The sequence below is a fragment of the Notolepis coatsorum genome (genome assembly GCF_963971535.1).
Source record: "Notolepis coatsorum genome assembly, chromosome: 16".
NCBI classification, from domain to species: Eukaryota; Metazoa; Chordata; class Actinopteri; order Aulopiformes; family Paralepididae; genus Notolepis; species Notolepis coatsorum.
The window spans coordinates 74,081,887-74,108,490 of record NC_140180.1 but is presented as its reverse complement, the minus strand read 5'-3'; the positions used below and the strand labels follow the sequence as shown (position 1 = coordinate 74,108,490).

Genomic DNA, 26,604 nt, shown 5'->3' with positions numbered 1-26,604 from the left:
ACGCCCTGCCCTCTTTGGCTTCCTAGATCTGCTATGAACACATTTCAATGAGCTGACTAATTCACTTCCACATAATTTCAAAACATGAACACAATGCCGGTGAAAAACAATCCGAGTGAGTCAGAATGAGCTTGTTCTGACTGTTGGTCTGACTGTTGTTTTGACTGTTGTTTTGACTGTTGTTGTGACTGTTGTTCTGAAGTGGCATTTATATGTTAAAACTTCTATGTTAAAACTTCTATGCTAAGTTTTAACATTGAAGTGAACAGGGACTTTCACATCACATTACATCAGACCAACATGGTGGCAAAGTGAATAAGGTGAATAAAGGTGTAAACTACAGTAATCAAGGGTGCTATAGGCCGTGTCTCAAACGTCTTTGACTCAAGCAGCCACATACTGTACATACAGTACATACTGTACTCACAAGAGCTTTCAGTTTGTCATTAACAATAGTAGCCTATTGTATCACTCCAGAATCTGCTTTTCTCAGAATCTCCAACTATTGTACACGCCTATGTCATCATAATCAATCATTATCATCCACTCCACGAATGTTGCAATTTTGTGTACAATATAACAAATGAAGAAAGATATTTATGGGGTCCGACGGTATCATTAATGCCTTCCTACGATGTTGAATCTGGCTTTACTTTGTTCATGCACTTTATTTTGCAAAGGTTTATTTAATACATCCTATCATGAATCACATCATATTATCATATAATCTCGCAATTAAGTTGTCATCCCGTGTGGGCTATTACTTCTCAACACCTCAAACGTCTTCGCCTCAAGCTGCCATATACTTATACAAGTTTAAAATATTTGTCATTAATGACTATTGTAGCCTACATGCCTGGGCGAATCATGATAATCCACTCTGTGTTGCAAGAACAAATGAAGAAAGTGATTTATGGGCCGCTCACGCTCTCAGCACAGAAGCGCTACCATTAATGCTGTATATAAGTGGTCGTGTTGAGTCTTGCTTTACTTTGTTCTAGGGCTGGGCGATTAATAGATTTGATCGATTAATTCGAATTAATGATTTAGGACGATAAAAAAAAAAGGGAGCAAGAGGTTTAAGAGTCACCTTTTATTTTACAAAAAGTGATGTTTGGTGGAAGTTAGATTTGCACTTTATTAATCCCAATAGGGAAATTCATTCTTGTTTGATGATCAAGAGGCACCTTTTATTTGTTTTAAGTGAAGTTTGGTGAAAAAGCAAGTTATTGCACTATTACCCCAATAGGGACATTCATCTTTGTTTGATCAAGAGTAACCTTTTTATATATATATATATATATTTATTTTTTTAAGTGAAGATTGGTGAAAGTTAGGTTTGCACTTCAATCCCAATAGGGAAATTCATCTTGGTTTTATAATTTGTGTCAAATAAAAACAAAGCTTATTTGAATGATTTCCTTGGTGTTTCTAGTTTTTAAGAGAAAAAAATCTATTAAAATCGGATGTGGTGTGAAAAAATCAGAGATAAAATTTTTAGGCCATATCGCCCAGCATGCACTTTCTTTTGCAAAGGTGTATTTAATGAAAGTAACCACATTTGAACTTAATATATCCTGTCATTTGCATTGCATGGGATAATACATCATGTTTAACTCATTCACCGCCAACGACGAGTATACTCATTATAGGCCACCAATCGTTGGACGCCAACAACGAGTATACTCGTTATTGGATCGTTATTTCTTTTATTCGCTATTTCCATTCATAAATCATCCAGGTAGGCTGTGGTACTGTGTGGCAATGTGTCTGAGATCGCAACGGTCCAATACCCTGTTGGTATGCTGCTGATGTCGCACTTCCTGTATGGCTCTGTGTATCATTGAAATTCCTCCGGGCAAAGTTTTTGAGTAACGTGGACCAAGGGGTATACCCGATCGCATTGAATCGCTTTCGGGACGCCAGATTCATTATGCTGTTGAGGGTTATGGTGTGGGCCAAATGGACATACGATCTAGCAGATGGCAATCAAATAATTGGAATATTCTTTTTGGAGTCTCATTGGGCACAGGTAAGAGCAATTTACCGTCAATTTCAGCTTGGTTGTCCATTGTTTTCATAGCCATCGCCCTGATCAGCGTATGCTGTTGTACTAACGAATGCCGTTATTGACAATCAATTAATCAGAAACGACCCCCCCCCTTTCATGCATGCATGATGGAACATAATATACCGATCATATGCATTTGAATTTTTTATTGTAGCGTGTATAGGGATGAAATTCCAATGGATTAAGTATAATATGCGTCGCTGGCTATTACTAGCCTCCCAGGAATTACCCTAGACCACTCTAAAACCATACTTATATTCACCATGGTATAAAACGAGAATTTATGGATGGAAAAAAATATTCATTTTTCACATCTTGAACGATAGATACTCGATGTCAAATGGGCCATAGTATTGCATATATAGCTATAATATTTAAATAGTTATAGCCCTGCAAACAAGGTGAGCGACTCCCACCGTTTACAGCGGTGGCGGTAGCTACTACAGGATGAGGCTAATGCGTGGCGTCCAATGAGTTAACAACCTCTTTGACCCCCCTTGTAAAGAAAAAAAGAAAAGTAAAATTGTAACCTACTTCCAGAGACAAATCAGATTTACTTTCCCTGATGCTTCAATGTCTTTTCAGTTGATATTGAAGCCTTTGAATAGGCCTTAGCTAACTGTTGAAGTGACAGGGGACTAGTGTGTGCTGGCTAGTGCTAGCAGCTAAGCTAATGATTAGCTTCTTATGTTGAATTTATGTACAAAACATAACTGGTTATCTAGATGTAACCCACATTGTATATTCCTGATTTATAATGGAAGCCCTGGAGGAAGCAGTGTTACAGGAAACAGAAATAACTTGCTAACTCGGTTAGCAAGCTACGTTTATTTTCCCTTTTTCCCTTGCTTCATCTAACGCCGCCCCGTAACAAGCATTTGAATGGATAGAAAATGTAGACAATTGAGAGAAATGTTTCCTAGCGTCTGTAAACATAGTTCATGTAAATAATAATAAGTCTGTGCTTACCACCGGAAACAGAGCGGGTGACGGAACAAATATTTTGTTCCGCCTGGCTACTTTGTCATGGCAAACTAGTGCGGTTAAATATCAATAATAACAAAAAAGAAGAAAACAATTGCGATAATTAAGTTAATCGATTTTTTCCCCACCCATATTATGTGATGTTATCAAGTGACACTTTGTGTTGGTCCATCGACAGTTAATTAGTTAATGACTTTTTGAGCTCATAGAACTTCTTTTTGAGCTATTAGATACAAATGTGTTTTAAATAAGTAGGGCTTACAGCTCTGAATCATGAAATGTAGCCATCTCCCAGTAAAATCACAATGACTACTGTTGTACTGTACTTGTGCTGTATAATGATAATACATTTTAATCAAATCTAATCTAGTGTCCTGGTAGTTGGTCCATTAGTCACTTGAGTCTGTTGAGCTGCTCCTGGATGTATCTCTTGGTGACATCACCACTAGAGTCCTGTCTCTCTGGTGCTCAGCTTAAGGAGAGCCTTATCCATGTTCGCAAATTGAAACTGAGCTGTACAGTTTTATAGAAATAACATGTGGATTGAATTTTAGGGTGGATTTTCCCTTTTACTTAGCAGTTATCTGGAATATTAAATTGATTGTACTTAAAAAGATTAATAGAAATAAATAGGTCATACTAATAGATACATATTAATAAACCGGTCATACTAATAGATACATATTAATAGATGGGTGATACTAATAGATACATATGAATTAATAGGTCATACTAATCTATACATATGAATAGATGGGTCATACTAATAGATACATATTAATAAATAGGTCATAGTAATAGTGTTATGGTTTGTAATGCGACCCCAATTGCACGACACAGACAGGTAATCAGAGTTAGCCAAAACAAGGGCATGATTTATTATATACAAAAAAGCGGCACTCAGCCTTTAAGGGGGAAAAAACACCAAAGTCCATGAACACAAAAAACGCGGCACTGTGCCTTTTAAGAGGCGCACAGGCAGGAATCCTCTAGCACACAGGCAAAGAGGTACACGGGAAATCTTCCAGAAACACGGGCAAAAATACACAGGACTCTTCATTGAACACGGGCATCCTCCCGACCAGAATGCTGCCGACGGGCAGCGCAGCAACCAGGGGGTCCAAGGGGAATGGGGTGAGAACACGGGCATCCTAATAGTAGGTCATACTAATGGATACATATTAATAAATACATCATACTAATAGATACATATTAATAAATGGGTCATACTAATAGCATGCGCTCGACACACAATACAAGGAGGCCTGTTGTGCCACTGCACAAGCGTGAAGTCGTGGCAATATGCTTATGAGCTTTTTGATGAGGCCACAGCTAAATGTAATATCTGAGGCCACTCCACCGGTAACACCAAGACATTCAGAATGAGTGTAAAGTTACTTTATTTTAACTTCATACATCCTATCACATCATATTATCATATAATCTTCAATTAACTTGTCATCCCATGTTGGATTAAATATTTTCTACAGCGATGGAGCCTGGAGGAGGCTACACTCACTGTGCCTCAAACGTCTTCGCCTCAAGCTGCCATATACTTATACGAGTTTTTAATTAGTCATTAATGACTATTGTACGTGCCTGTGCATGTCACAGCTCCTCTGTGAGCCAGACAGTCTGTCGTCCTCTTTGAACCAGATGGTTGGCACACAAGGCAGTAGGCACACATTGGACTGGCATGGCTGGTATGCAGTGGTGTAGACGTAACTAAGTACTTTGCTACAGTACATAAGTAGGTTTTGGGAGTATCTATATTTTACTTGAGTTTGTATATTTATTGTGACTTTCACTTTTAATTACCTTCATTAAATGTATTTTTAAAAAGTACTTTTACACCACTGCCTTTAATGTAATAGAGTAAAAGCATTTTATTTTTTATGATTAACTTCTAATGATTAACATTGGTCACCTTGTTACTCGCTACAAAATTAAAAAGAAATCTGAATATAATTCTGAATATAATAATAACTGGAGTTGAAGTAGTAGTATATGTACAGGGTGAACAGGGAGGGTGGCGGCACGGTTCCCTGGGGGCCACTGCCGGTGTTGCTCACCAGCACGTCTGACCGGCTATCTGATGCAGTCTGATTTATTGTGTCTGTTGGTGAGGTAATCAGTCATCCAGGCCACCAGGCCATGAATTGCATTTTTATGCATTTTGGCAGGCAAGCACTTAAATGGCTCATGCCCTTATTTTCATTAAACCATGCCCTATGTGAATGGCCCAGCTCTCTAGTTTGTGGCTATGATGTTTCACGAGGCTGTGATTATCCAAGAGGTCACAGTAAGTAATTCTATACAGTGAGGTCAAGTAAAAAAAGAAAAAAGGCTACTATGGGGATTAATGACATAACACATGAATACAGCTGGGCTCATTGGATCCACACGAGTCGCAGCTTTCCAGGCAAACGCAATAGATTTCCAAGGCTGTTTAGGGACTCCAGTATGCAAAGATATGCAAATACACCATTTAAAAAAAAATTAAAACACATTTGTACTACATGCAGAAATACACAATAATAATAATAATAATAATAATAATAATAATAATAATAATAATAATAATTATTATTATTATTATTATTATTATTATTATTATTATTAATAATAAATTGGATTGATAGAGAGAAGCGCCTTTCTCAGACTCAAGGACACTTTACAAGGAGAGAGAAGCTATATAAAAGAGAGGGTAAAAAATATGAATATATATATATAGTAACAACAGGAAAAATAAAAAGTTGCTGTCCAATTGGACGAACAGTAACAGATTTTTTAAAAATAAATACATAAAAACAACGGGATCGGTAGCTTAAAATAAAAGAGTCAGGGGGGAAGGGGGTGGGCTACTTGGGAGCAGGGCCGTGTTGCGCGAAGGAAAGTGTGAATGTGAACAGGTGGGTTTTGAAGAGGTTGATGGTGTCAGAGCCTCGGATGGAGGGGAGGGGGATCATATTTGTAAAGGGGAGACTCTTGGATAATCATAAAACAGATGTTCATTCAGATATCCTGAGGTGAGAGGTCAAGGGACCTAATAGAAGAAAGACATAAATACAATTAGATCTGAATGTAATAAAATTAGAAGAATAAACAGCGTAAACAAAGGTGCAGATGGGGGTCTGTATGCCTGTATCGGTTATATTATATGTTACAATAAATATAGGCAATAAAGAATTAGAATCTGAATATATACACACATGGCACCCTAACTGGCATGATATACTGTACGTCATACATTGTAGTCCGTGCAGGTTTTGGTAGTTAAGAGTCAGACACACTTAGTCAAACATTCCTAATAGTTCTCGAGCATAGAAATCACACAGCATATAAAATCATAACAATAATACAAATGTATCTGAATAACATCAATTAAACATGTACAACTTGATCGACAATGATCTGTGATCAAGGTCCTAAATTCTGCAACAGAGGGGAGAATCTCAATCTTTAGAGTCTATTCCATGAGCATCAGTAAAATGCACATTTACCATTTTTTCTGACCAAACTAGCATTTAAATGTCTGAAGCACTGACTTGTGGAACACTGCATTACACACGTAAAAAAAAAAGAGAGAAAGAAATGATTTAATGATAATAATAATAATAATAATAATAATAATAATCCAGTCCAATATAATAATAGTCTAGGCATAAGAGATTGAGAGGCATTATACTCCCAGGTATGAAAATGGCAACTTTTTGGGAAAATATAAATTCTTAATATATACAGGCAACCTTTAAACCTTTAAACACCAACCCCCAACGAGGAAGGTAGACACACACACATATACACACAAGTACGTTTGAACACCAACCCAATTTAAGTAGATAAACACTCACAATCACAGCTACTTTTAGACAGTAACCTCCACCCTTACACTCCACCATACACTGTAATCGTAATACATTACAGATGTAATGTACAATAATACTGTATATACCGTATATATATATATATTTATCTATATCTGCATTTATTCCTGTTTATATACACACTGTATTTACTAGTTATACCACTGGTTGGTATTACTTAGTTAATGTATGGTTTACTAGTTACTACCATATTGTATTTATACTTGTATCACTGTTCATAATAGTACTGTACATACATCTGATTAGCATATTTGCTCAGTAGCTTCATTATATATATTCCATTTAATCACACTGTATATTGTTAATGCACTTTACTGTTAGATGCCAACTTATTTTCGTTGTATTGTACTTGTGCTGTGCAATGACAATTTAATTTAATTTCAAACCTTTATTTCAACTCACAAACACACCCTCGATTACAGTGACGGTGAGCTTACAAAACAAGACACAGTTAACAGTAGATTCATACATATAGGCACAACAAATGAGAATAAACAATACAAATCAGTTAAGATGGTTACAAGTTGATACACAGTGGCGAGAGATCATACCCTAGCGCACATTTAGCATAAAACGCCTGACTATTGCATACCCAAAGTAATTTGCTATTTATTACTTGAACCCCTTATAGCACATGCATGAGCCTGGTCTCTTTTGAAAGGAAACATTCTGAACTTGCTTTCACAATAGGAGAAGAATCACTCTGAGTGCTAATGTAATAGAGGTAGAGGTTTGAACACACTGGAATAAAAATAAAAGTGACTCACGTTTTGTTTACTTGTTGCCATGTGCCTGTTTTTGAGTTCCAGCTGAGAGGTAGGAGCTGGAGAACATAACTGTTCCATAGCCTGAAGTCTTATCTACACTACAGGTCCAAAGTTTATAACTATCCTCATTGATTTGTTTCGTCTTGTAACTCGAGACTCGAAGCACACAATAGGTCGAGTGGGGTGACGATCGAAAAGGCAGCAAATTCAACTTTCCAACAATATATTGGTTGATCTGCAAAAACGCAGCCTGGAGCCGGCAGACGAGGGCAAAGTGCCGCGACGTTCGCGCGCGTGCGTGACGGCCCGTATACGACCCGCCGGACGTTAACAGGTTAAATGCAGCAAGAGAAGGAAGAACTTCAGAGTCAGTTGGAGGGCATACCAGATGTTGGAAGCATCAAAGGAAAAAGCTGTTTTTCCTAGTTCAGAGCTAAACTCAAGGAATGCTAAGAACCAACCAGCCATTTGAACATGTAGAATAGGTTCCAAGATTCCATTCCAACACTGTTGTAATTAGGGGTGCACGATATTGATTTTTTGACCGATAACTTTCTGCTCCTCAAGGCCGATACCGATAACCGATATTTATTGTATTATAAAAGTTTTTTTACGTCAAAAAGGAACTGAATAAAAAAAGATTTGATAAAAAAATAAAGAAATGTATATTCCTGTAGTTTTGACCTAACCAGATTTATCGTGACATGAGCGTTACTACTATGAACAAAACCAAGCCAAGACAACAGTTTTGACTGATAAAGTGACTATATTTATTTTTCCAAATAAATATAATTTGAATCAGAAAATTCACAATCCGTCAACAAATACATCCAACCTAACAAGTCACCTGCAACATCACCGCTACAATGGTGTGTTAAAAGCCTACGACGACGCGCGAGCAGCTAAAGCTGCTGTGAATCCAAAGCCAGCTACAAAGGAACCCGCAGCGTTTGTACCTATTGACGAGGCGTTTGCTAAATTAAAGAAGTTTGACAGAAATGACCCAAGGGCTCAAGCCGCTAGCTTTTAAGCAGTGCTTGGTGGTGCAAATTAACCTGGCTACTACGGAGCAATAAGCTTTAGCTGCTCGCGCGTCGTCGTAGGCTTTTAACACACCATCGTGGTGATGTTGCAGGTGACTTGTTAGGTTGGATGTATTATAAGTTGTTGCCCTTTTCCCTCCTCGTGGAACTTCTGCATTTCATTTGTTACAAATAGCAAGCAAACTTTTTTCCTCTGAAACTATTCCCACACTACTGACGCCATCTTTTTTTACATCCGCGCTGCCTCTGAAACTTACGTGGGTACGTCACAGCCAAGAAAGGGAGAGCTGGATTTGTGTAAAACACCATCTTCCTAAACCACACGCTATCAGTCGTACCACTGTACTGGCAAAACGGGAGGAGCCTACAGTAAAAACAAACGCCCTTCATCCCAATTCACCCACACCGCTTTTTTTTTTTACCAAAAATTATATTCTATATTATCGGAGCTATCAATAACGTTATCGGGATGACGTCATAATTGCTGATATCGGCCCGATAATTATCGTGCATCCCTAGTTGTAATGTAAGGGGGAAGCTTACCAGTAACTGTTTTAAAAACAAACAAATACCAATGATCGTTACGCCTTTCAACCAGAGATGGCCATCCAACCTTTTCATAAAGGACACAGTGGTGGGTATCATACCGGTCACCGGTAATACATTTACATTTAGTCATTTAGCTGACGCTTTTATCCAAAGCGTCTTAAAAGTTTTGGGTACAACTCTATCAGCTGAGTAACAATGTTCATCAAAGTGTTCAGACTTTGCTACAGTGTTGAGTGTAAGTTAGTAGATTAGGAAGAGGCTTTAAGAGTTGAAGCTGCAGCGTGCCTATAGTCCAACATGTATAAGGAAACACTAGCACACACACCCAACACTCACTTCCCCACCAACAGGATAATAACACACGATGCACTCGCTCCCTTGACATGTCTCCGCTTCTCTCTGGCTCTCTCTCCTCCAGGCCTGTCTGTCGTGCCACCAGCAGATCCACCGCAACGCTCCCATCTGTCCGCTGTGCAAAGCCAAGAGCCGCTCCCGCAACCCCAAGAAGCCCAAGAGGAAACCCGACGAGTAGAAGCCGCCCCGCCTCCGGCTCTCCGTCCCGAGTGCCAAAAAGGAGACGGGTTCCGATCTAATTGCGGCCCGGGTACATTTCTAGAACCAGGAGACACGAGGGGGTCTTGGTCGGAAATTAAGCAGATCTTTTTCTTTTTTTAGATCTGTGCCGCCGGACATGTTCCCTACAGAGTTTGCCACATTACCAAGGTATTAATGTTATCCTCTAGTTTCTATCAGTGCTTAGGACGTGTGACGTATATAACCCGTGTTAGGTTCATTAGCCCCTGACCATGTAATTGCAATAATGACAAAAGAGACTGAACATTTAAGTTCAAATAACTGTGCCCCATGTTGGCTATTGTTTATTGCCTTAGGCAGATATATTGTACTGTACTTTATATTTAACTCCTTGAGAATGCATGTGTTACCCGTGGCTGTCTTGTAATTCCTTGTCATATGAAAAGCAAATGGGTTTATTCCTAAAGTTAAAACTGCCCACAATGTCGTTTTAATGTCGATGCCTTTTTAAGTGGGTGACCGCAGACGAGGAAAAAGCAAAACATCTTTGCTTTGAATAGTGTTGTGTATTACTTTAATACAGTGATACGGAAATAAATGGCTGTTTTGTACTGAATGCTGGTCTTTATTTTTATTTCTTCACACAAAACATTGGCCATAACCTTGGTGTCATTTTTGCCTCAACCCTGTCCTTTGAAACCCACATCAACCGCATCATCAGAACAGCCTATTTTCATCTCAGAAACACCGTCCCTCTCTATTCCTGCTTCTGAAACCCTCGTTCGGTCCAAGGCCTGGCTACTCAGACCATCATCAACTCGGTTGGGTCCAAGGCTCGGCTACTGCAATTGTCTGTACTCCCCCCAGACTGTGTCCAGAACTGTAACTCACATCCTCTCCGGAGATCACACATAACCAGGCCTTGTTCAAAACCTCACTGGCTTGAACACATCCACACACAGCTTACAAAGCACTCTGTATAACGTGACCCTGACCTGACCTTCACTCCTCCATCACATATAACATGACCCTGTCCTGACCGCGTGATTACCAAACGTAGCCGCATTTCTGGCAGACGCTCTCTGATTGGCACTGACTGACGCTCTCTGATTGGCCACTGACATGTTTGCCCAATCGCGTGACGAGCTGTGTCTTTGCCCATCGAACAGCCTGCAAACTACCTGCCGTTCTATCGCCATGCTCTAAGACAAACTCTAACCTTAACCAACTTCGAAGAGTGCCTAAGCTTAACCAGTGTAGAAACTGCCGTTGGCCAATCAGAGCGTCTGCCAGAAATGCGGCTAGGTTTGGTAATCACGCGTCCTGACCTTCACTCCTCCATCACATATAACATGACCCCATCCTGACCTTCACTCCTCCATCACATATAACATGACCCCATCCTGACCTTCACTCCATCACATATAACATGACCCCATCCTGACCTTCTTCACTCCTCCATCACATATAACATGACCCCATCCTGACCTTCACTCCTCCATCACATATAACATGACCCCTTCCTGACCTTCTTCACTCCTCCATCACATATAACATGACCCCTTCCTGACACTCTTCACTCCTCCATCACATATAACATGACCTTGTCCTGACCTCCTTCACTCCTCCCATCACATATAACATGACCCCATCCTGACCTTCACTCCATCACATATAACATGACCCTGTCCTGACCTTCTTCACTCCTCCAACACAGCAGGAGGCGGGGCCTGGCAGCCATGCTGGAAGAAAGAGAACTACAGACATCCCCTGCAGGGCCTCTATTGGTAGATAGCTAAATAAATCACAAAAATAAGCTAAATAAATCACAAAAATAAGTTTAACAATCATTTGACATGCTTAGACTGGATTCACAAGTTTTATTTTCCACATACATACACGAGACATGCAGTGGAATGTAGGAAGATCAAAGCACATATTAAAATACAACTGGTTCTGAATCCAACGTTACCGAGCAGGTGATGTAACTCAATGTGGTTTTTGAGATGCAGCCATCATTCATTACATGGAGTAATGTCAGCTTTTATCGTTTTCATAAAAACAGTAGTGGAAATATCTAGGTTCCCATGTTCAAGAATCTGAATGCACTCAATGACCAGATAGACTCAAGTAGGAATTCATTATAAAAGAGATTCTCCAATGTATTTTCTAGCGAGAGATTATGAGAAATGTATCTCCATGACCATGAGTTTCCAATGCATTTCTATGAGGTTTATGGGTTTGGATGTAAATCAGATCCTTTTTGATGCGTTTCAACCACTAATACACACAGATGATAAGGGAGGAAATAAAGATCAAAGCTAGACATTAATCACACCCTCTGAAAAAACCCTTTCCACATCAGGAACAGCTTCATTTCCCTCCTTAAAAGAAAACAGAAAAACACTTAAAGGGATATTTCACTTTAGTAGAACTTGTCGAAAGAATCAGCAGTTTTACCTCTATCTACAAGTAAGCTAGCGACCACTTCCATTAATTTTGAGGACCAAGTCTAAATATCATACTTCTAAAGTATAAACAAACTATACAGCAATATTATTTTAGGTAATGTAGTGTTCTGTGTTAACCCTTTCACTACCACTACGGACGGGTTATGAAAGAGTCAACCCTGTCGTGTGGCAGTGAAAGGGTTAACCCTATGTATTGTCACAGTGAAAGGGTTAACCATTTGGTAGTGAAAGGGTTAAAGGTACTTGTTTTGTTTTCAAATTGTCAGTAAATGGACTATTTCTCACTTAAGATGTCGTTTGACTAACAGTCAACTCTTCACAGAATATAGTATTGTTTTGTTTATTTAATTTTTTTACAACAATGCAACTTACAATTCATGTGAAGAGGGTTACAAGCAATTATAAATAACGTTGAGGAAAAAGCTTACAATGGCAGGGTACAATCAGTTTGAGGGGAAGAAAAACAAGGGTTGAAAATGGGTTAAATGCAGTACATTCTAGACATGTTTTGATGGCTTTGCTGATGTTACATCATGGATGTAAAATCTTGCCAATATAATAGTAATTGAATTACAAAGATATAATCGGAGTCCAAGGATGAGACACCAAAAATAACATATTTTGGAGTAAGAGCGAAGCCTCCAAACCTTACTCATCAATAAGGTCACTCCAAAATATTGTAGTTACACTCCCAAAAAGATTCTGCATATGATTTGCATGATGAGCAAGTACAGGATACAGTTCACATTTACATACAGTAAATTTACATACATAATACAGTTGCACTATACTTGGTTATTCTGGTATTTACCGGGTAACAATTTTTAATTATTTTCCATCAGATTTCAGTAATTTTGTTGTATAACATAATGATGCAACCAGTTTTTTTCTCCAGTCAATGTCCTCAAATGTACCATTCCAAAAGCTAAGAGGTATAAAGCAGGGCAAGAGGTATCATTTTTATTAAGAGTAGATCTAATTTTCTTATTTGACATACTACTGTTAAGAAACGTCAACAAAAATATGATGCGACTCTAAGGAAGAGATAGTATTGAAGACATGTAGTGCCTTATTCCTTTTTAGAAACAGGGAAACAATAATCTAAGTTAATCAAATAGAATCTAATATTGCAAGGCACACTCCTACGCAAAGCCGTCTCTATATCTGGATTTAGCATTTGTTCTGACAGTGGAATGTAACTCATTTGTTCTCAGGTTGCCCACATAGTATTACTTTTTGGAAGGATTTTGAGAATTATATATTGTGCAAAACATCACATACGATTATCATAGAAGCAAAACAAATTCACTTATTTTGAATGCAATAACAATTTATGCACAAATTGTTAACTTATTCTATTTGCAAAACATCATATACATGAAGCTAAATGTCTTACTTCAACTCCATCTTTAAAGTTGTTTCTAATTTAAATCAAATGTTATTTTGAGTCTCTTAAATTTGTAACCAACAGAAAATACATGTCAGTAGTTAAAATGTATACTGTTTGTAATGTTTGAAGTACATTGTACAACTTTCTGCGAGTGTGCCAGCAAGGCAGCAGTAACCATAGGTAACCACTCCCAAACATACAACAAATGTATTGGATCTGCTTTAATTGTTTTCTAAAGTTAATACATCTACACTATTGTAATGGTACACGTATCCGTACCGAACCGTTTCAGTGTGTACCGTACCGAACGGCTGTGTAGTGTACCGAACAAATACAACGGTATGTTAACCACTAACGACCGCCCACCGGGGGCTGTTTTTTTCACAATCTAATATACTTTTTTTTTTTTTACGTCGATTATTAATTTCAATATAGAATATTCGTTGACAGCCCTACAAGTACAATTAGTTACTGCACACTACATCACCCCTGAGTGGAACATGGAAAGCAAAACTTTCCCCCACTGTACCGAAAACCCGTACCGAACCGTGACTTCAAAACCGAGGTACGTACCGTGGTTTTTGTGTACCGTTACACCCCTAATCTACACACATATCAAATGCCAAGAACAAACATATTCCTTTGACTTGGAAGTGTCTTTTTTTATTGAAATCTGCACAGCAGTTGTTTGTTTATACTTGGGGACAGCAGTGGTTGTTGACAGCAGTGGTCAACTTACTTGTAGATGCACTCACATGGAGTAAGTGAAGAGGACTGCTGAAACCTAACAAGTCCTACTAAAGTGAAATATCCCTTTAAAATCCAGACATTTTCAAGTCCATTTATAATCTATAATCATGTCTGTAAAGTGTTTCATGAAAAGCTCTCAAACAAAGAACATGGAATATATTATATATATGAATATATTCATGAAATACATTTCTTAAACACCTCATACCCCCAGTTGTAGTTGAAAGTGGACTGCATGTGACAATATCAATACATGGATCAATAAATCATTGTTCACAGAGAGGTGGGTAATACAGCCTACACTGTAGCACTGCTCCATTTCCTTTGTCAATACTCAGTCCGTCATGCCTGCAGCAATCTGGTCAAACAATAAAAAACACAGTGAGATCCTGCTAAATTAGTTCCTGTTGTGTATTTTTGTCAAGGTAACCCCTTGTACCGCATCTGTTGCCAGGGCAACTCCATGACCATGTCACAGTTTGGTTGTCAGGGCAACGAGAGGTTGCCGTGACCCTCTTGTATCTACTTAACAATTCCTCCCAAACCCTGCGAGGGGCATCGGAGGACTTGGATAGGTGCCGTACAAATCCCCCCAAGAGGCAGATCCTGCAGTCCTGTAAGGCTGTAACACAAAGAAAGAAACATGTATTCATTCGCAATCCACTGCATGCGATCGAACGACTCAAACTTGGACTATTGATTGTCGTCTACTAGGCGACGTGGTGTAGAAAGAGCTGACACGGAATGGACGTCCTTTAGCAAAGACACTCACGCTGTCGCAGACGCGTCGTGTGTTTAGTCTGTCCGCCAGCGCCGGGGCCTCCAGCTGCGTCATCGTCCTCCGGATAAAAGCGCTCAAGGCCAGAGAGGCCTGTTTCTGCTCACAATCTCTGCAGGCTGACGGGTCGTGGAGCTCCGCCTCCGCAGCCTGTCACACAAACAGATCACTGAGCGAGGAGGAGCCACTAGTATTTGCTTAACCCATTAATGGCTAACGACTGCGTTTAGTATGTCAAGGAAATAGCCTCACATATAAGGTAGAAACACTTAAAGGAACACGCCAACATTTTGGGGAATTATCTTATCGTCTTCTCCAGAGAGAGACAAGAAGATAGATACCAGTCTCCTCTCTGTGTGTTCAGTAGAAAGCTATATGGCTGCACGTTAGCCTAGCTTAGCACAACGAATGACCGGTTAGCCTAGGCATTGTCCAACTAACACTTCTCCTGAAGGCTAACCGGTCATGTGCGCTTCCATTCATTGTGCTAAGCTAGGCTAACTGTCATGCAGCCAGATAGCTTTCTACTGAACGAACAGAGGAAACTGGTATCTATCTTCTTGTCTCTCTCTGCAGAAGACGATAAGATAATTCCCCAAAATGTTGGCGTGTTCTTTTAAATTTGCTGCAAGAACTGACAAAACAGGACAATAAAAACATGTTGATTTCACATATTGTAGTGCCTTAATTAATATAGGCACTACATGTGTATGTAGTTCTCTTTCCTCCAGTATGGCTTCTTGTAACTCGTTTTTGAGATACAGCCATTTCTGTATTGTTCTGTATCGTTAGTGGGGAGTGTCACATAATCAGTTTTCATAAAAACCGTAGTGGAAATATAGGTTCCCATGATCTAATGTTCCAAGAAATGTAATGCATTTAACGGCCTGATAGACTCAAGTAAGAATTAATTATACAAGAGATTCTCCATTTGTTTCTAGAGAGAAATTATGAGAAATGTAGCTCCATGAGTTTCTGGGTTTGGGTGTAACGTTAAATCAGATGAACTCATGACCTCTGTTTCTTTTTTATCAGTTTTAACCACCGACACACACACACACAGCTGGTAAGGGAGAAAATAAAGACCAAAGTTAGATACATTTACAAGCATGGGTCTTTGAAATACAGTTGCAGGTGTTTGTTAAAATCTCTGGCTTGTTGCAGCTGGTCACTGTCACTCTTTCTGGCGTGGGAGAATGAGGAGGAGGGGTGTTGTGAGTGAGATATGGCTTAATTCTAAGAAAGAGTCACTGTTCATGGCTGAATTTCTAACGTCAAATGGCATCGAGAGGGCAGACATTTCTGTTGAGCTTCTAGATAGTGATACTTGACTGGGATAGGGTAACACTAACCTCTAGATAGTGACTCTTTAGATTGTAGAAGAGGTGTTGACTCTTCACTACCAAATGCCCCAAGTGATACAAACAATATTTGTTTTTGTCATTGTGGGGATGTTGGTCAGACCCCACAAGGTAAAGGAACTATTTTAGGGTTAGGTAAGTTAGGCATGTAGTTGTTATGGTTAAGGTTATGATAAGGTGTTAGGGAAAAACGCAAGTCTATAGAATGTCCCCTCAACTCACGAGAACATGGCTATCTGTGTGTATGTGTGTGTGTGTGTGTGTGTGTGTGTGTGATAAAAAGGTCCCATAGAAATACTATGTAAAACAGCTCTGAGATCTGCATCAGTGCATACTTGTCAGTATTGTGCAAGGAAAAAGCACAGAAGGGTGATGTTTAGACTAGGTGTTAAAAATAAATAAAAGTGAATGAGTCCGACACCTGGGAGGAACAATGGTGTTGATGGTGGACGACAGGGAGTCACAGCAGTGGTCACTAGTTTAGTCATAGAGATAACTATCTAGCCACTATCTAGAACTATCTACCTAAACTTTAGATAGAGGTAAGACTGCAGACACGTTTTGTTCTACTTAAAGTGTTCTACTTAAAGTGAAATATCCCTTTAAGTGCTGTAATGAAAATCCTACAAATGCATTAATAACTACTATTAACTAGTCTTATCTGCTCCTTGAAAAGGTGAAATTATCTGAGGGGGTGACAGAGGGGGCGACGGGACCTTGACCTCAGCTCGCTAGTACTCCAAGTGCTGTGAAGGAAATGATAAATGATTTGGTTTTGATTGTGTCTCTCCTCGGTTCCTCACCAGTCTCATCTGCTCGTCGAAAGCCTTGCGCTTCAGCAGTGAAATGAGCAGAGGAGGCACCGTCAGGGCGCAGGGACCTTGAGACATCAGCTCGGCGAAGGAGGAGGTTGTGTCTCTCTCTCCTTCATATCTCTCCCCGGGTTCTGAGAAAGGGAGGTCACGGTGTCTGTGGTCACCAGGTTTATCCTTTACTCCGACTGTTCTCCCTGTCGCTTTCAACTCTGTGGGTCTGGACCGAGCCACTCCCACCTCCTCCTCCCGCCTGCTTTGGGTTCTTTGTGTCTCTCTTCTCTCCTCCCATCCCGAGGTCTCAATGGGCTGTTTTCTGTGGATATGTGAGATCATCCTCCTGCAGTAGGACCTCAGTGCCTCCTCTTCTCCCTCCATTTTGTCTAAAGGCACAATCACTTGTTTAAAAACATCCAGTTTAATCACGTATACTGTATACATTGTATATTATTACTGCACTTTACCGTTACATTTGCACTCTGGTTGGATACCAAACTTATTTTCGTTGTAATGTGCTGTACATTTGAATCTAATTTAATCTAAAAGAAAACTTGAAAGCAACTGGATAAACTGACCCCCTTTTTGTATCACAAACAGTACTGTATTTGCAAATCTGGTATGTCATAAATGTATAGATGTAGCAGTACTGATTGATTGATTGAAAACTTTATTAACAGATTTCAGAATGGGTACAGTACAGTACAGCTCAATACATACAATTGTTAAGGGGATGCAGACCAGAGAAAGACTTTCGTCTTGTTTACATCAGGGTCCCCCATTTTCAATTCATCGTAAACTGTCTATCTGTATGTCATGTTATGATGAATTGAAAATGGGGGACCCTGATGTAAACAAGACGAAAGTCTTTCTCTGGTCTGCATCCCCTTAACAATTGTGTGTATTGCGCCGTACTGTATTTGTACACATTCTGCAATCTGTTAATAAAGTTTTCAATCAATCAGCAGCAGAAAATGCACTTTCAACTGAATGACTTGAAAGTGCGATAACGCGCTTTAATGGAAGACCTGTAGATGGCTAACAAGCGGACATGCTGCTAACATTTAAGATCATAATTGCAGTTGAGTGAGCAGATTCGCAGTCTCGCAAAACAACAGTGTGTTCGTGCATCAACATCTGACCTTTATAAGACTTCCGCCTGGAAAGCTTTTAGCTTGAGGGGAAATGAAGACTGGCAAACTACTAGCAAAGGTCTCTGCTTTTAGCTACACTGACTACATATGCTAGCAACTTCAGTCAAACATAAAAGAAGGGAAAAGTTCAATGAACCGTTGCTGGTATGCGGTAGCCGCGCCTACCGTGACGGTGATAAAGTTAAAGGAAATTACTTGGAGTTGTGCCGTCTCCTTTCTGAATATTGTGTCTTTGCTTCGGTGATTTGTTTACACCGCCTCTTCTTTTAACATTATTCAGAGCTGCACTCACTGCGAACAGCGAGTCAGTACCGCCATCTAGTGGTAGATAGTAGTGCCACGCAGGGAAGGGAAGACTGCAAAATGAAGTTAATAAAGTGTTGACGTTAGATCACAGTTAGATGACAGTTTAATGCATTATGGTCTTAACTAATTGTAAGACAAATAGAAAATAGTTGTATAATTCTTGTATTATTATTTTATTTTATTTTATTCATGTTCTTATTTTATTGCTTCACATCATTTGTTTAATTTGTTTACTTTTCCCTTGCTTTTGTTGTATTGGGGGTATTGAACCAAAAATAAGTATGTACTTTATTATAATAATATAAATATAATTAATTTAGGAACAGGGAATCTGCCTTAAAACAAACATTGATTATCATATCACAAGAAACTGCTTGTGTCTGTGCTGAATTCCAATGATCCTCTTCATTGTGCATAAAAGAAAAATGGCAGGAATCCGTAATCTTGTGCCATCTGGCAAAACATGTGGTGTGGCATAACCTGACCCCCGACCGACAGGGACATGATGACACGGTGGGTCTGGCAAAGAGGGACAGCTGATTGCCTGCTCCTCCAAGGCCTACCAGCTGAGGCAGCTGCACCTTTCCAAAATGGCTGCTTCAGTGTGACTCAGTAACAAAGTGTTAACATTTCTATTGTAGAAAATGAAATCCGCTGATAAGTTTTACAGCAAGTTACACTGACTCAAAATCAAAAATGGAAGATTTATAATGGCCTATAGGAAGGAGTATCTTCTGAGAGTTACATTTATAACAAGCTATACTTCACCATCTTGTGCCTTTAGGGATGATGGAGTATCTTCAAATTAGTAAACTTCCACTTCAGCAGCATGGCCTATAGGGTGTCCTAGTCATTAGAGCCAATTGTTTACTCAGGACACAGAGAGAGTCACAGTGCAGCCACACACTCACCAATCCGGCCCACCAAGGGTGTCACAAGTTTATCACCTTTCTAATTATACCCCTCTCCAAGAATGGAAGTTTAGGAAGGTCCATCCATGGCCTAAAATTAGACCCCCACCAGAGCCCTGGCCCCTCTCCAGTCTACTGGGTCAGACAGTGGCATACACACAACACAGAGAGAGAGAGAGAGAGCGAGAGAGAGAGAGAGAGAGAGAGAGAGAGAGAGAGAGAGAGAGAGAGAGAGAGAGAGAGAGAGAGAGTTTGTGTTGAAGCCATCAGCTCTCTCAGTCTCGTGGATATATCCAAGACTCCTTGGAGAAGCTTCCTTTTTCTTCCACGTGACTTATGGAGTCGTGAAAGTGTTTACGACTGCTCCCCTGATTACCATCCCTGGCAATAACTTTATTGGCTGGTGACACATAAAGGTAAGCTGAATGGGAACTTGTTGGGAACGTCCATTTTGCTTTTGGGGAGAGAGCAATTCACATGTCTTTGGGATAGATAGAGCAAACATTAGGTTGGGGGGGGGGGGGGGGGGGGGGGGGTAGTGTTGGAGCATTTTCAAATTACCACATGTTCAAGATATATGTAGGATACTTGTATTGGTTCCATACTGGTATATATAGATATATCACAAACAATGTAACATGTGTGGTTTATGTTTATGTCAGATAGTGAACGTCAGTCTTCACTGCTGTATTGGCCATATTCTCAGAGGTGTTTGTGGTGGTAAAAACAATAATAAATACATTTCAAAGAAAGTAAACCACAATGATAACAAGTGTGTATGTGAATTGCATGTCCCTCTGGTCAGTGCATGTGTTTGTGTATTTCTAGTGTGCTTATGTATCTATTCTGTCTGTCATTCCAGATGGAGCGCGTCTGACGTGAGGGTGTGCGTCCTGCAGGTACACTATGGTTCTGGGAGAACCCGGCAACATGAGTTTAATGGACATCTCTAAGATCTTCTCCCTGCTCCAGCCCACAGAGGAGGACGAGGCGGACAAGGAGCTGTGTCAGGCTCTGATCCAGGCAGTGACCGGCGACGACGACGCTCTGCTCTCCGAGCTGCTCCCCCAAGAGAGCTACAGGAGGTGCATCAACGTCCGCAGCGGGTGGGGGATCCCTGTGACGCCCCTGCGGACCGCCGCCGCCCTGGGACACCTGAGATGCCTGGAGCTGTTGCTGGAACACGGAGCAGAGGTGAGATTAGAAGCATGGGGGGGGCGTGGCTTCTGTGGTTCTCAGGTCAGGGCTCTCTGAGATGGCTATGGGTTGTGTGTGCCTTAAAAATAATTATGAATGAAATGAATGGTTAACACACCGTGCCAGAGGCATTATGTGACATTCTTGTATTTTACATTGTAATAATTTCCCAATAATGTAATAACTCCTGAAAATGTAATAAAACCCAATAATGTAATAACTTCTTAACCAATAATGTAATACAACGTCCTGACTGATATTGTAATACGATTTTTACTGATCATGTAAAACCTTATTACGGTACATTATTGGGAACGTATTACATTTTCAGTTACAATTCTTTCCAAACTGATGATGACTGATGGCCTTTGACTGATCATGTAAAACTATTTTATTTTCAATCCAATGCCCACAAAATCTTCCCAGCACATGTATTTAGAAATTAAATTGATTCAACATTTCATCACAGGATGACCTTTGACTTACATTGCCAAGTGGGGGACATTTAAAAAAATGTATGCCCAAAATGGACTGGATGTTGCATTGAGTTAAAAGGGCACTTCACAAAATAACAATGCTGATTTATTTTGCACATAATCTCACACACATCCAAAAACTCTAGTTTTGCGCACATTGCTTTAGGTTGACAGTTACTGAGAGTAAAGGAGTGATGTCATCGGGGACATTGAATCCTTGTGTTGCGTTAATTACAGCCCCATGATATTATGTAGATGAAGAAATTGCAATACCTTGTCTTATAGGGACGGCTACCTACCTATCATTTCATTGAGCTGTAATTAACACAACACAAGGATTCAATGTCCACCGGTGGCCATATTCAAACTCATTTATTCTCAATGACTCATTCAAAATTAGTTTTTGGATGTGTGTGAGATTATGTGCAAAATAACTCAGCAATGTTATTTGGTGCAGTACTTTTCTGATTGTGCTGGTGGAGTGTTTGGGGACCACATTGAATGGAAATGCAGACACATTGTTATGTATATGTCTCTGTTGGCCATGTGTATGGGCTCTGTTATCCATACCGTACAAACTCTGAACTCTGTTGCCTATACTCAATTTATACCTATCTACCTTATACCTATCTAATCACAAATACCTACCTCATCCTGTAGTCTACCCATATATTACTGTTTACACACACTCACACACACACACACACACACACACACACACACACACACACACACACACACACACACACACACACACACACACACACACACACACACACACACACACACACACACACACACACACACACACACACACACACACACACACACACACACACACACACACACACACACACACACACACACACACACACACACACTTCCCATAGAGGTGCATTGAGCAGTGATGTTTTATATTGCCTGTAAGTGTACCTGGAAATAAGATGTCAAGAGTCTGGTGATGTTGATGGGTCACAGACCAAGTCTCCCCTTTATTACTGTCATTAATAATTCTCAAGAACAATTCTCATCAAAATCCTTACCTCCAACCATGCGCCAGGCAGTCATGTCTTTAATCCCCAAAAAAAGACAAGAAAAATCAAACTTGAAGGTAACTAATTTCGTCCGGTCTCACTTTTGAACACAGATCCAAAAATTCTCATGAAAGGTTCCAGCAGCCAGTTGGAAAAGATTCTGCCTTCGATTATATATAACCTGACCAAATGGGCTTAATTCAAAATCTATACTTATTTTTCAATATTAGAAACCTTTTCAATATTTGTCATAGTTCCTCTCCACGTGACCTGACACGCCAGAGACTGGGCGTTTAATCGGGGGGAGTGGTACAGATTACGCACTAAGATGTGGATTCAGCTCTAAATGTATATCATGGATTAAAGTTCTTTACTGTGCACACCAACAATAACCTGTCTACTTAATTTGAGCTCCAACACGGTACAAGTCAGAATGCCTATTATCCCTGTTCGCCATCGCGATCGAGCCATTTGCTACATTGGGTCAGAGACTAAATGTTGGTATCAAAGGAATCCATTGTGGGGACCTTTATGTTGACAGTATGTTGTTATACATATCTGACCCCCTTTAAAGGAACACTCCTCCCCCAGAGTCAGACAAAAACATTGATATCAGTTTAATCTCTGTGTCCAGTAGCCCCAGAGAGAGGTCCAGGTGCATGTTAGCCTAGCTTAGCACAAGGACTAGAAACAGAAGGGAGCAGCTAACCAAGCTCTGTAAAAAGTGAACAAATACAACTTACAACCACACCAAAATTCTTCAATTCAATCTTCTCATCTGACTCTGGCGGATAATGGGTGATTTAGCTGGTTTGTCCTTTGTCAGATTTGTATGTTTGATATATTATGCTAAATAAAAAGACTGATAAAAAAACGAACCAAAAACCCCAAACACATTATGGACATTCATTTACCATCTCACAAAGTTGTATATTGCTCTATGATCACTGTGTGTAGTAACTCATTGTGTTGCTCTATGATCACTGTGTAGTAACTCATTGTGTTGCTCTATGATCACTGTGTAGTAACTCATTGTGTTGCTCTATGATCACTGTGTAGTAACTCATTGTGTTGCTCTATGATCACTGTGTAGTAACTCATTGTGTTTCTCTATGATCACTGTGTAGTAACTCATTGTGTTGCTCTATGATCACTCTGTAGTAACTCATTGTGTTGCTCTATGATCACTGTGTAGTAACTCATTGTGTTGCTCTATGATCACTGTGTAGTAACTCATTGTGTTGCTCTATGATCACTGTGTAGTAACTCATTGCGTTGCTCTATGATCACTGTGTAGTAACTCATTGTGTTGCTCTATGATCACTGTGTAGTAACTCATTGTGTTGCTCTATGATCACTCTGTAGTAACTCATTGTGTTGCTCTATGATCACTCTGTGTAGCAACTCATTGTGTTGCTCTATGATCACTCTGTGTATCAACTCATTGTGTTGCTCTATGATCACTCTGTAGTAACTCATTGTGTTGCTCTATGATCACTCTGTGTAGCAACTCATTGTGTTGCTCTATGATCACCCTGGGTAGTAACTCATTGGACATTGATGCCCTTCTATGATATTCCTTGTATTGTTTATTATCACTATTATTATTTGTATTTCTTTTACAATTCATTATTAGTATTAGTATGACCACCGCAACACTTCCGGTATTTTCAGCTCATGGGAGAGTGCTGGAGACATGAGCCAATAGACCTTTTTATACGCCAGAGTCTCCTGAACACGGAGAGATCAACCCCAAGTCGATCTGCACTTTCTCGGCCGAGCTATAGTCGCTTTTCGGCACCTACTCCCCAACCGGCACATGCGCAGATTAGGGGAGTAGGAGCTCAGTGGAGTGCAGTGGTCTATTAGTATTATTACTCCCTTATTGTATTTATTTTCTAAATTGTTGCCACTTCAACACCCATTGCATGTCTGGCCAAGCTAGTTGGGGGGGATCGCTCATTGAATTCCTAAAGTAGTAAAGAACTTTTCCTTATCTTCACTGAGGGTTAAAGGTCAGGGGGTGTTGTTCCATTGTGGTCCTGTGAAGCCCATTGAGATAATGTGATGTGCTTTTGGGCTCTACATATAAATCTGATCCGACTTGACTTTAAAGTAAAACAAACAACAAAAAAAAAGCAATCCTTTGTTAAATCGTATTTTGGAACAGCAACAACAACAACAACAACAACAACAACAGGCCCAGACGTGTGTGTCTGACTCTGTGTTGCTGTGCTTGTGTACAGGTGGACATCCTGGACGTGAAGGCCCAGACACCGCTGTTCACGGCGGTCAGCGGGAAACACCTGGACTGCGTGGTTGCTCTGCTGAAGGGCGGGGCCGATCCCAACGGCAGCGCGTACAACAACTGCTCCCCGGCGCTGACCGCCGCCCGCGAGGGGGACGTAGATGTCCTCCGAGAGCTGCTGCGGTATGGAGCCGAGGTGGACGTCAGGCCCAAGGTGCCCGAGTGGGCCACCAATGCCACGGCCTGCAGGGGACCCCTCTACATCTCCGCCGTGTACGGACACCTGGACTGCTTCAAGCTGCTGCTGCTCCACGGGGCCAATCCCAACTACAACTGCACGGACGAGACGATGCTGGCCCGGATCAAACAGCCCAAGACGGTGCTGGAGATGTGCCTGCGCTACGGCTGCGGGGTGGAGTACACCGAGCTGCTCATAGACTTTGGGGCGGACGTTTTTCTGCCGACGTTAATCATTGACAAGACCACCAAGCAGAATGAAGCCGTGGTGCTGCTGCTCAAGGAGAGAGGTGAGACTGAGGATTATTATGTCCACGTTTTGTTGAATATGTGTAATAATAGGTATCACCGATTTGAAAAGAAACGTGCCAAATTGAGCTTACCGTCTTCTCCAGAGTCAGACAAGAAGATGGATACCAATTTTCTCTCTGCGAGTTCAGTAGAAGGCTATCCGGCTGCAAGCTAGCCTAGCTTAGCACACATGAACGAAAGTGGATACAGACCAGATAGGCTATCTCAAAAGTCTAGGAGAGGTGTTTTTGGCCAACAGTTAGACTAGCTGGTCCATATACGCTTCCATTAATTTGCGCTAAACTAGGCTAGCTTGCAGCCGGATAACTTTCTCACTGAACTGGAAATTGGTATTTATCTTCTTTTCTGACTCTGGAGAAGACGGTAAGCACATTTCCTATAATGTTAATGTGTTACCTTAAAGGAACACGGCAACATTTTGTGCGTTCAGTAGAAAGCTATCTGGCTGCATGTTAGCCTAGCTTAGCACAATGAATGGAAGCAGACAGTGCTGGTTAGCCTTCGGGAGAGTTGTTAGTTGGAAAATGCCTAGACTAACCGGTCATGTCCGCTTCCATTCATTGTGCTAAGCTAGGCTAACATGCAGCCAGATAGCTTTCTACTGAACACACAGAGAGGAAACTGGTATCTATCTTCTTGTCTCTCTCTGGAGAAGACAGTAAGCTAATTTCCTATAATGTCAACGTGTTACTTTAAAGACATGCTAGTGGTGGTAGATCCAATGCACACGTTGACCTCTAGTGGTGGTAGATCCAATGCACACGTTGACCTCTTGATTTTTCACGTTTCTGCCTCCAGTTTGCCCCAAAACGCTGATGTCACAGACTCGTCTAGCGATTCGAAGCTTCCTGCCCGCGGCCAACAAAGACGCCGCTGTGGACGACAGCTTGGACATTCCTCAGATCCTGAGGAACTACCTGAAGCACGTCACCTTTCCGCTCTGATCTCCCTTTGTCTCGCAATGACGACGAAATTGACGGACATACATGCTAGTGCCTTAATTTCACCCTCATCGTCATCATCATCATCCATTCATGACTGCATGGTGGAGTTCTGTCTTTTCACGATATCAAGAGGAAATACAATAAAAGATGCCGCGTGTTACACACACGACAAATCTTAATGCAAAATGGCCTCTTGGCCTTTAACCCCTAATTTATCACTTTGTATGTTGTGTCTGTCCACTATGTTTGTTACTTTTGTTTCCCCCCCCCCCCCCATGTAAGTCAAGTCAAGAATCAAGAGTTTTATTTGTCACGGCATACAAGCATACAGTGAAATGCGGGTGGTCATTTCCGCAGCGATTGTGCAATAATACAAGTAATAGAAATAAGA

The 26,604-nt window shown here is 40.5% G+C and overlaps 3 protein-coding genes across 5 annotated transcripts in view; 2 read left to right on the top strand and 1 right to left on the bottom strand.

Moving 5' to 3' along the window:
- zc4h2 (zinc finger, C4H2 domain containing) overlaps positions 1-10,451 on the top strand; it is a 32,259-nt gene extending 21,808 nt beyond the window's left edge. Inside the window, exon 5 of the mRNA XM_084331684.1 lies at positions 9,720-10,451. Coding sequence (XP_084187810.1) covers positions 9,720-9,833 — 114 coding nt within the window. The 3' untranslated portion in view covers positions 9,834-10,451. The remainder of the gene's footprint in view (positions 1-9,719) is intronic.
- Positions 10,452-11,759: 1,308 nt separating this feature from the next.
- LOC311243250 (uncharacterized protein) lies at positions 11,760-18,822 on the bottom strand. Of its 3 annotated transcripts, none has more exons than XM_084332399.1 (4): positions 18,744-18,822; positions 17,389-17,780; positions 15,219-15,374; positions 11,760-15,068 (listed from the first exon to the last, which is right to left on the bottom strand). In XM_084332399.1, the coding sequence occupies exons 2-4, from the start codon at positions 17,773-17,775 to the stop codon at positions 14,973-14,975; spliced, it is 639 nt and encodes a 212-aa protein (XP_084188525.1). In that variant the 5' UTR covers positions 17,776-17,780; positions 18,744-18,822; the 3' UTR covers positions 11,760-14,972. The 3 variants fall into 3 exon arrangements, with proteins under 3 accessions (XP_084188525.1, XP_084188526.1, XP_084188524.1); XM_084332400.1 differs by having other exon boundaries at positions 18,714-18,784; XM_084332398.1 differs by having other exon boundaries at positions 18,537-18,777.
- A 1,183-nt stretch (positions 18,823-20,005) lies between these two features.
- asb12a (ankyrin repeat and SOCS box-containing 12a) lies at positions 20,006-26,213 on the top strand (the record flags this gene model as incomplete). Its single annotated transcript, XM_084332088.1, has 4 exons — positions 20,006-20,181; positions 20,628-20,959; positions 24,719-25,247; positions 26,068-26,213. Exons 2-4 carry the CDS (start codon positions 20,672-20,674, stop codon positions 26,211-26,213), a joined length of 963 nt encoding a protein of 320 aa, XP_084188214.1. The 5' UTR covers positions 20,006-20,181; positions 20,628-20,671.
- Positions 26,214-26,604: the final 391 nt, after the last annotated feature.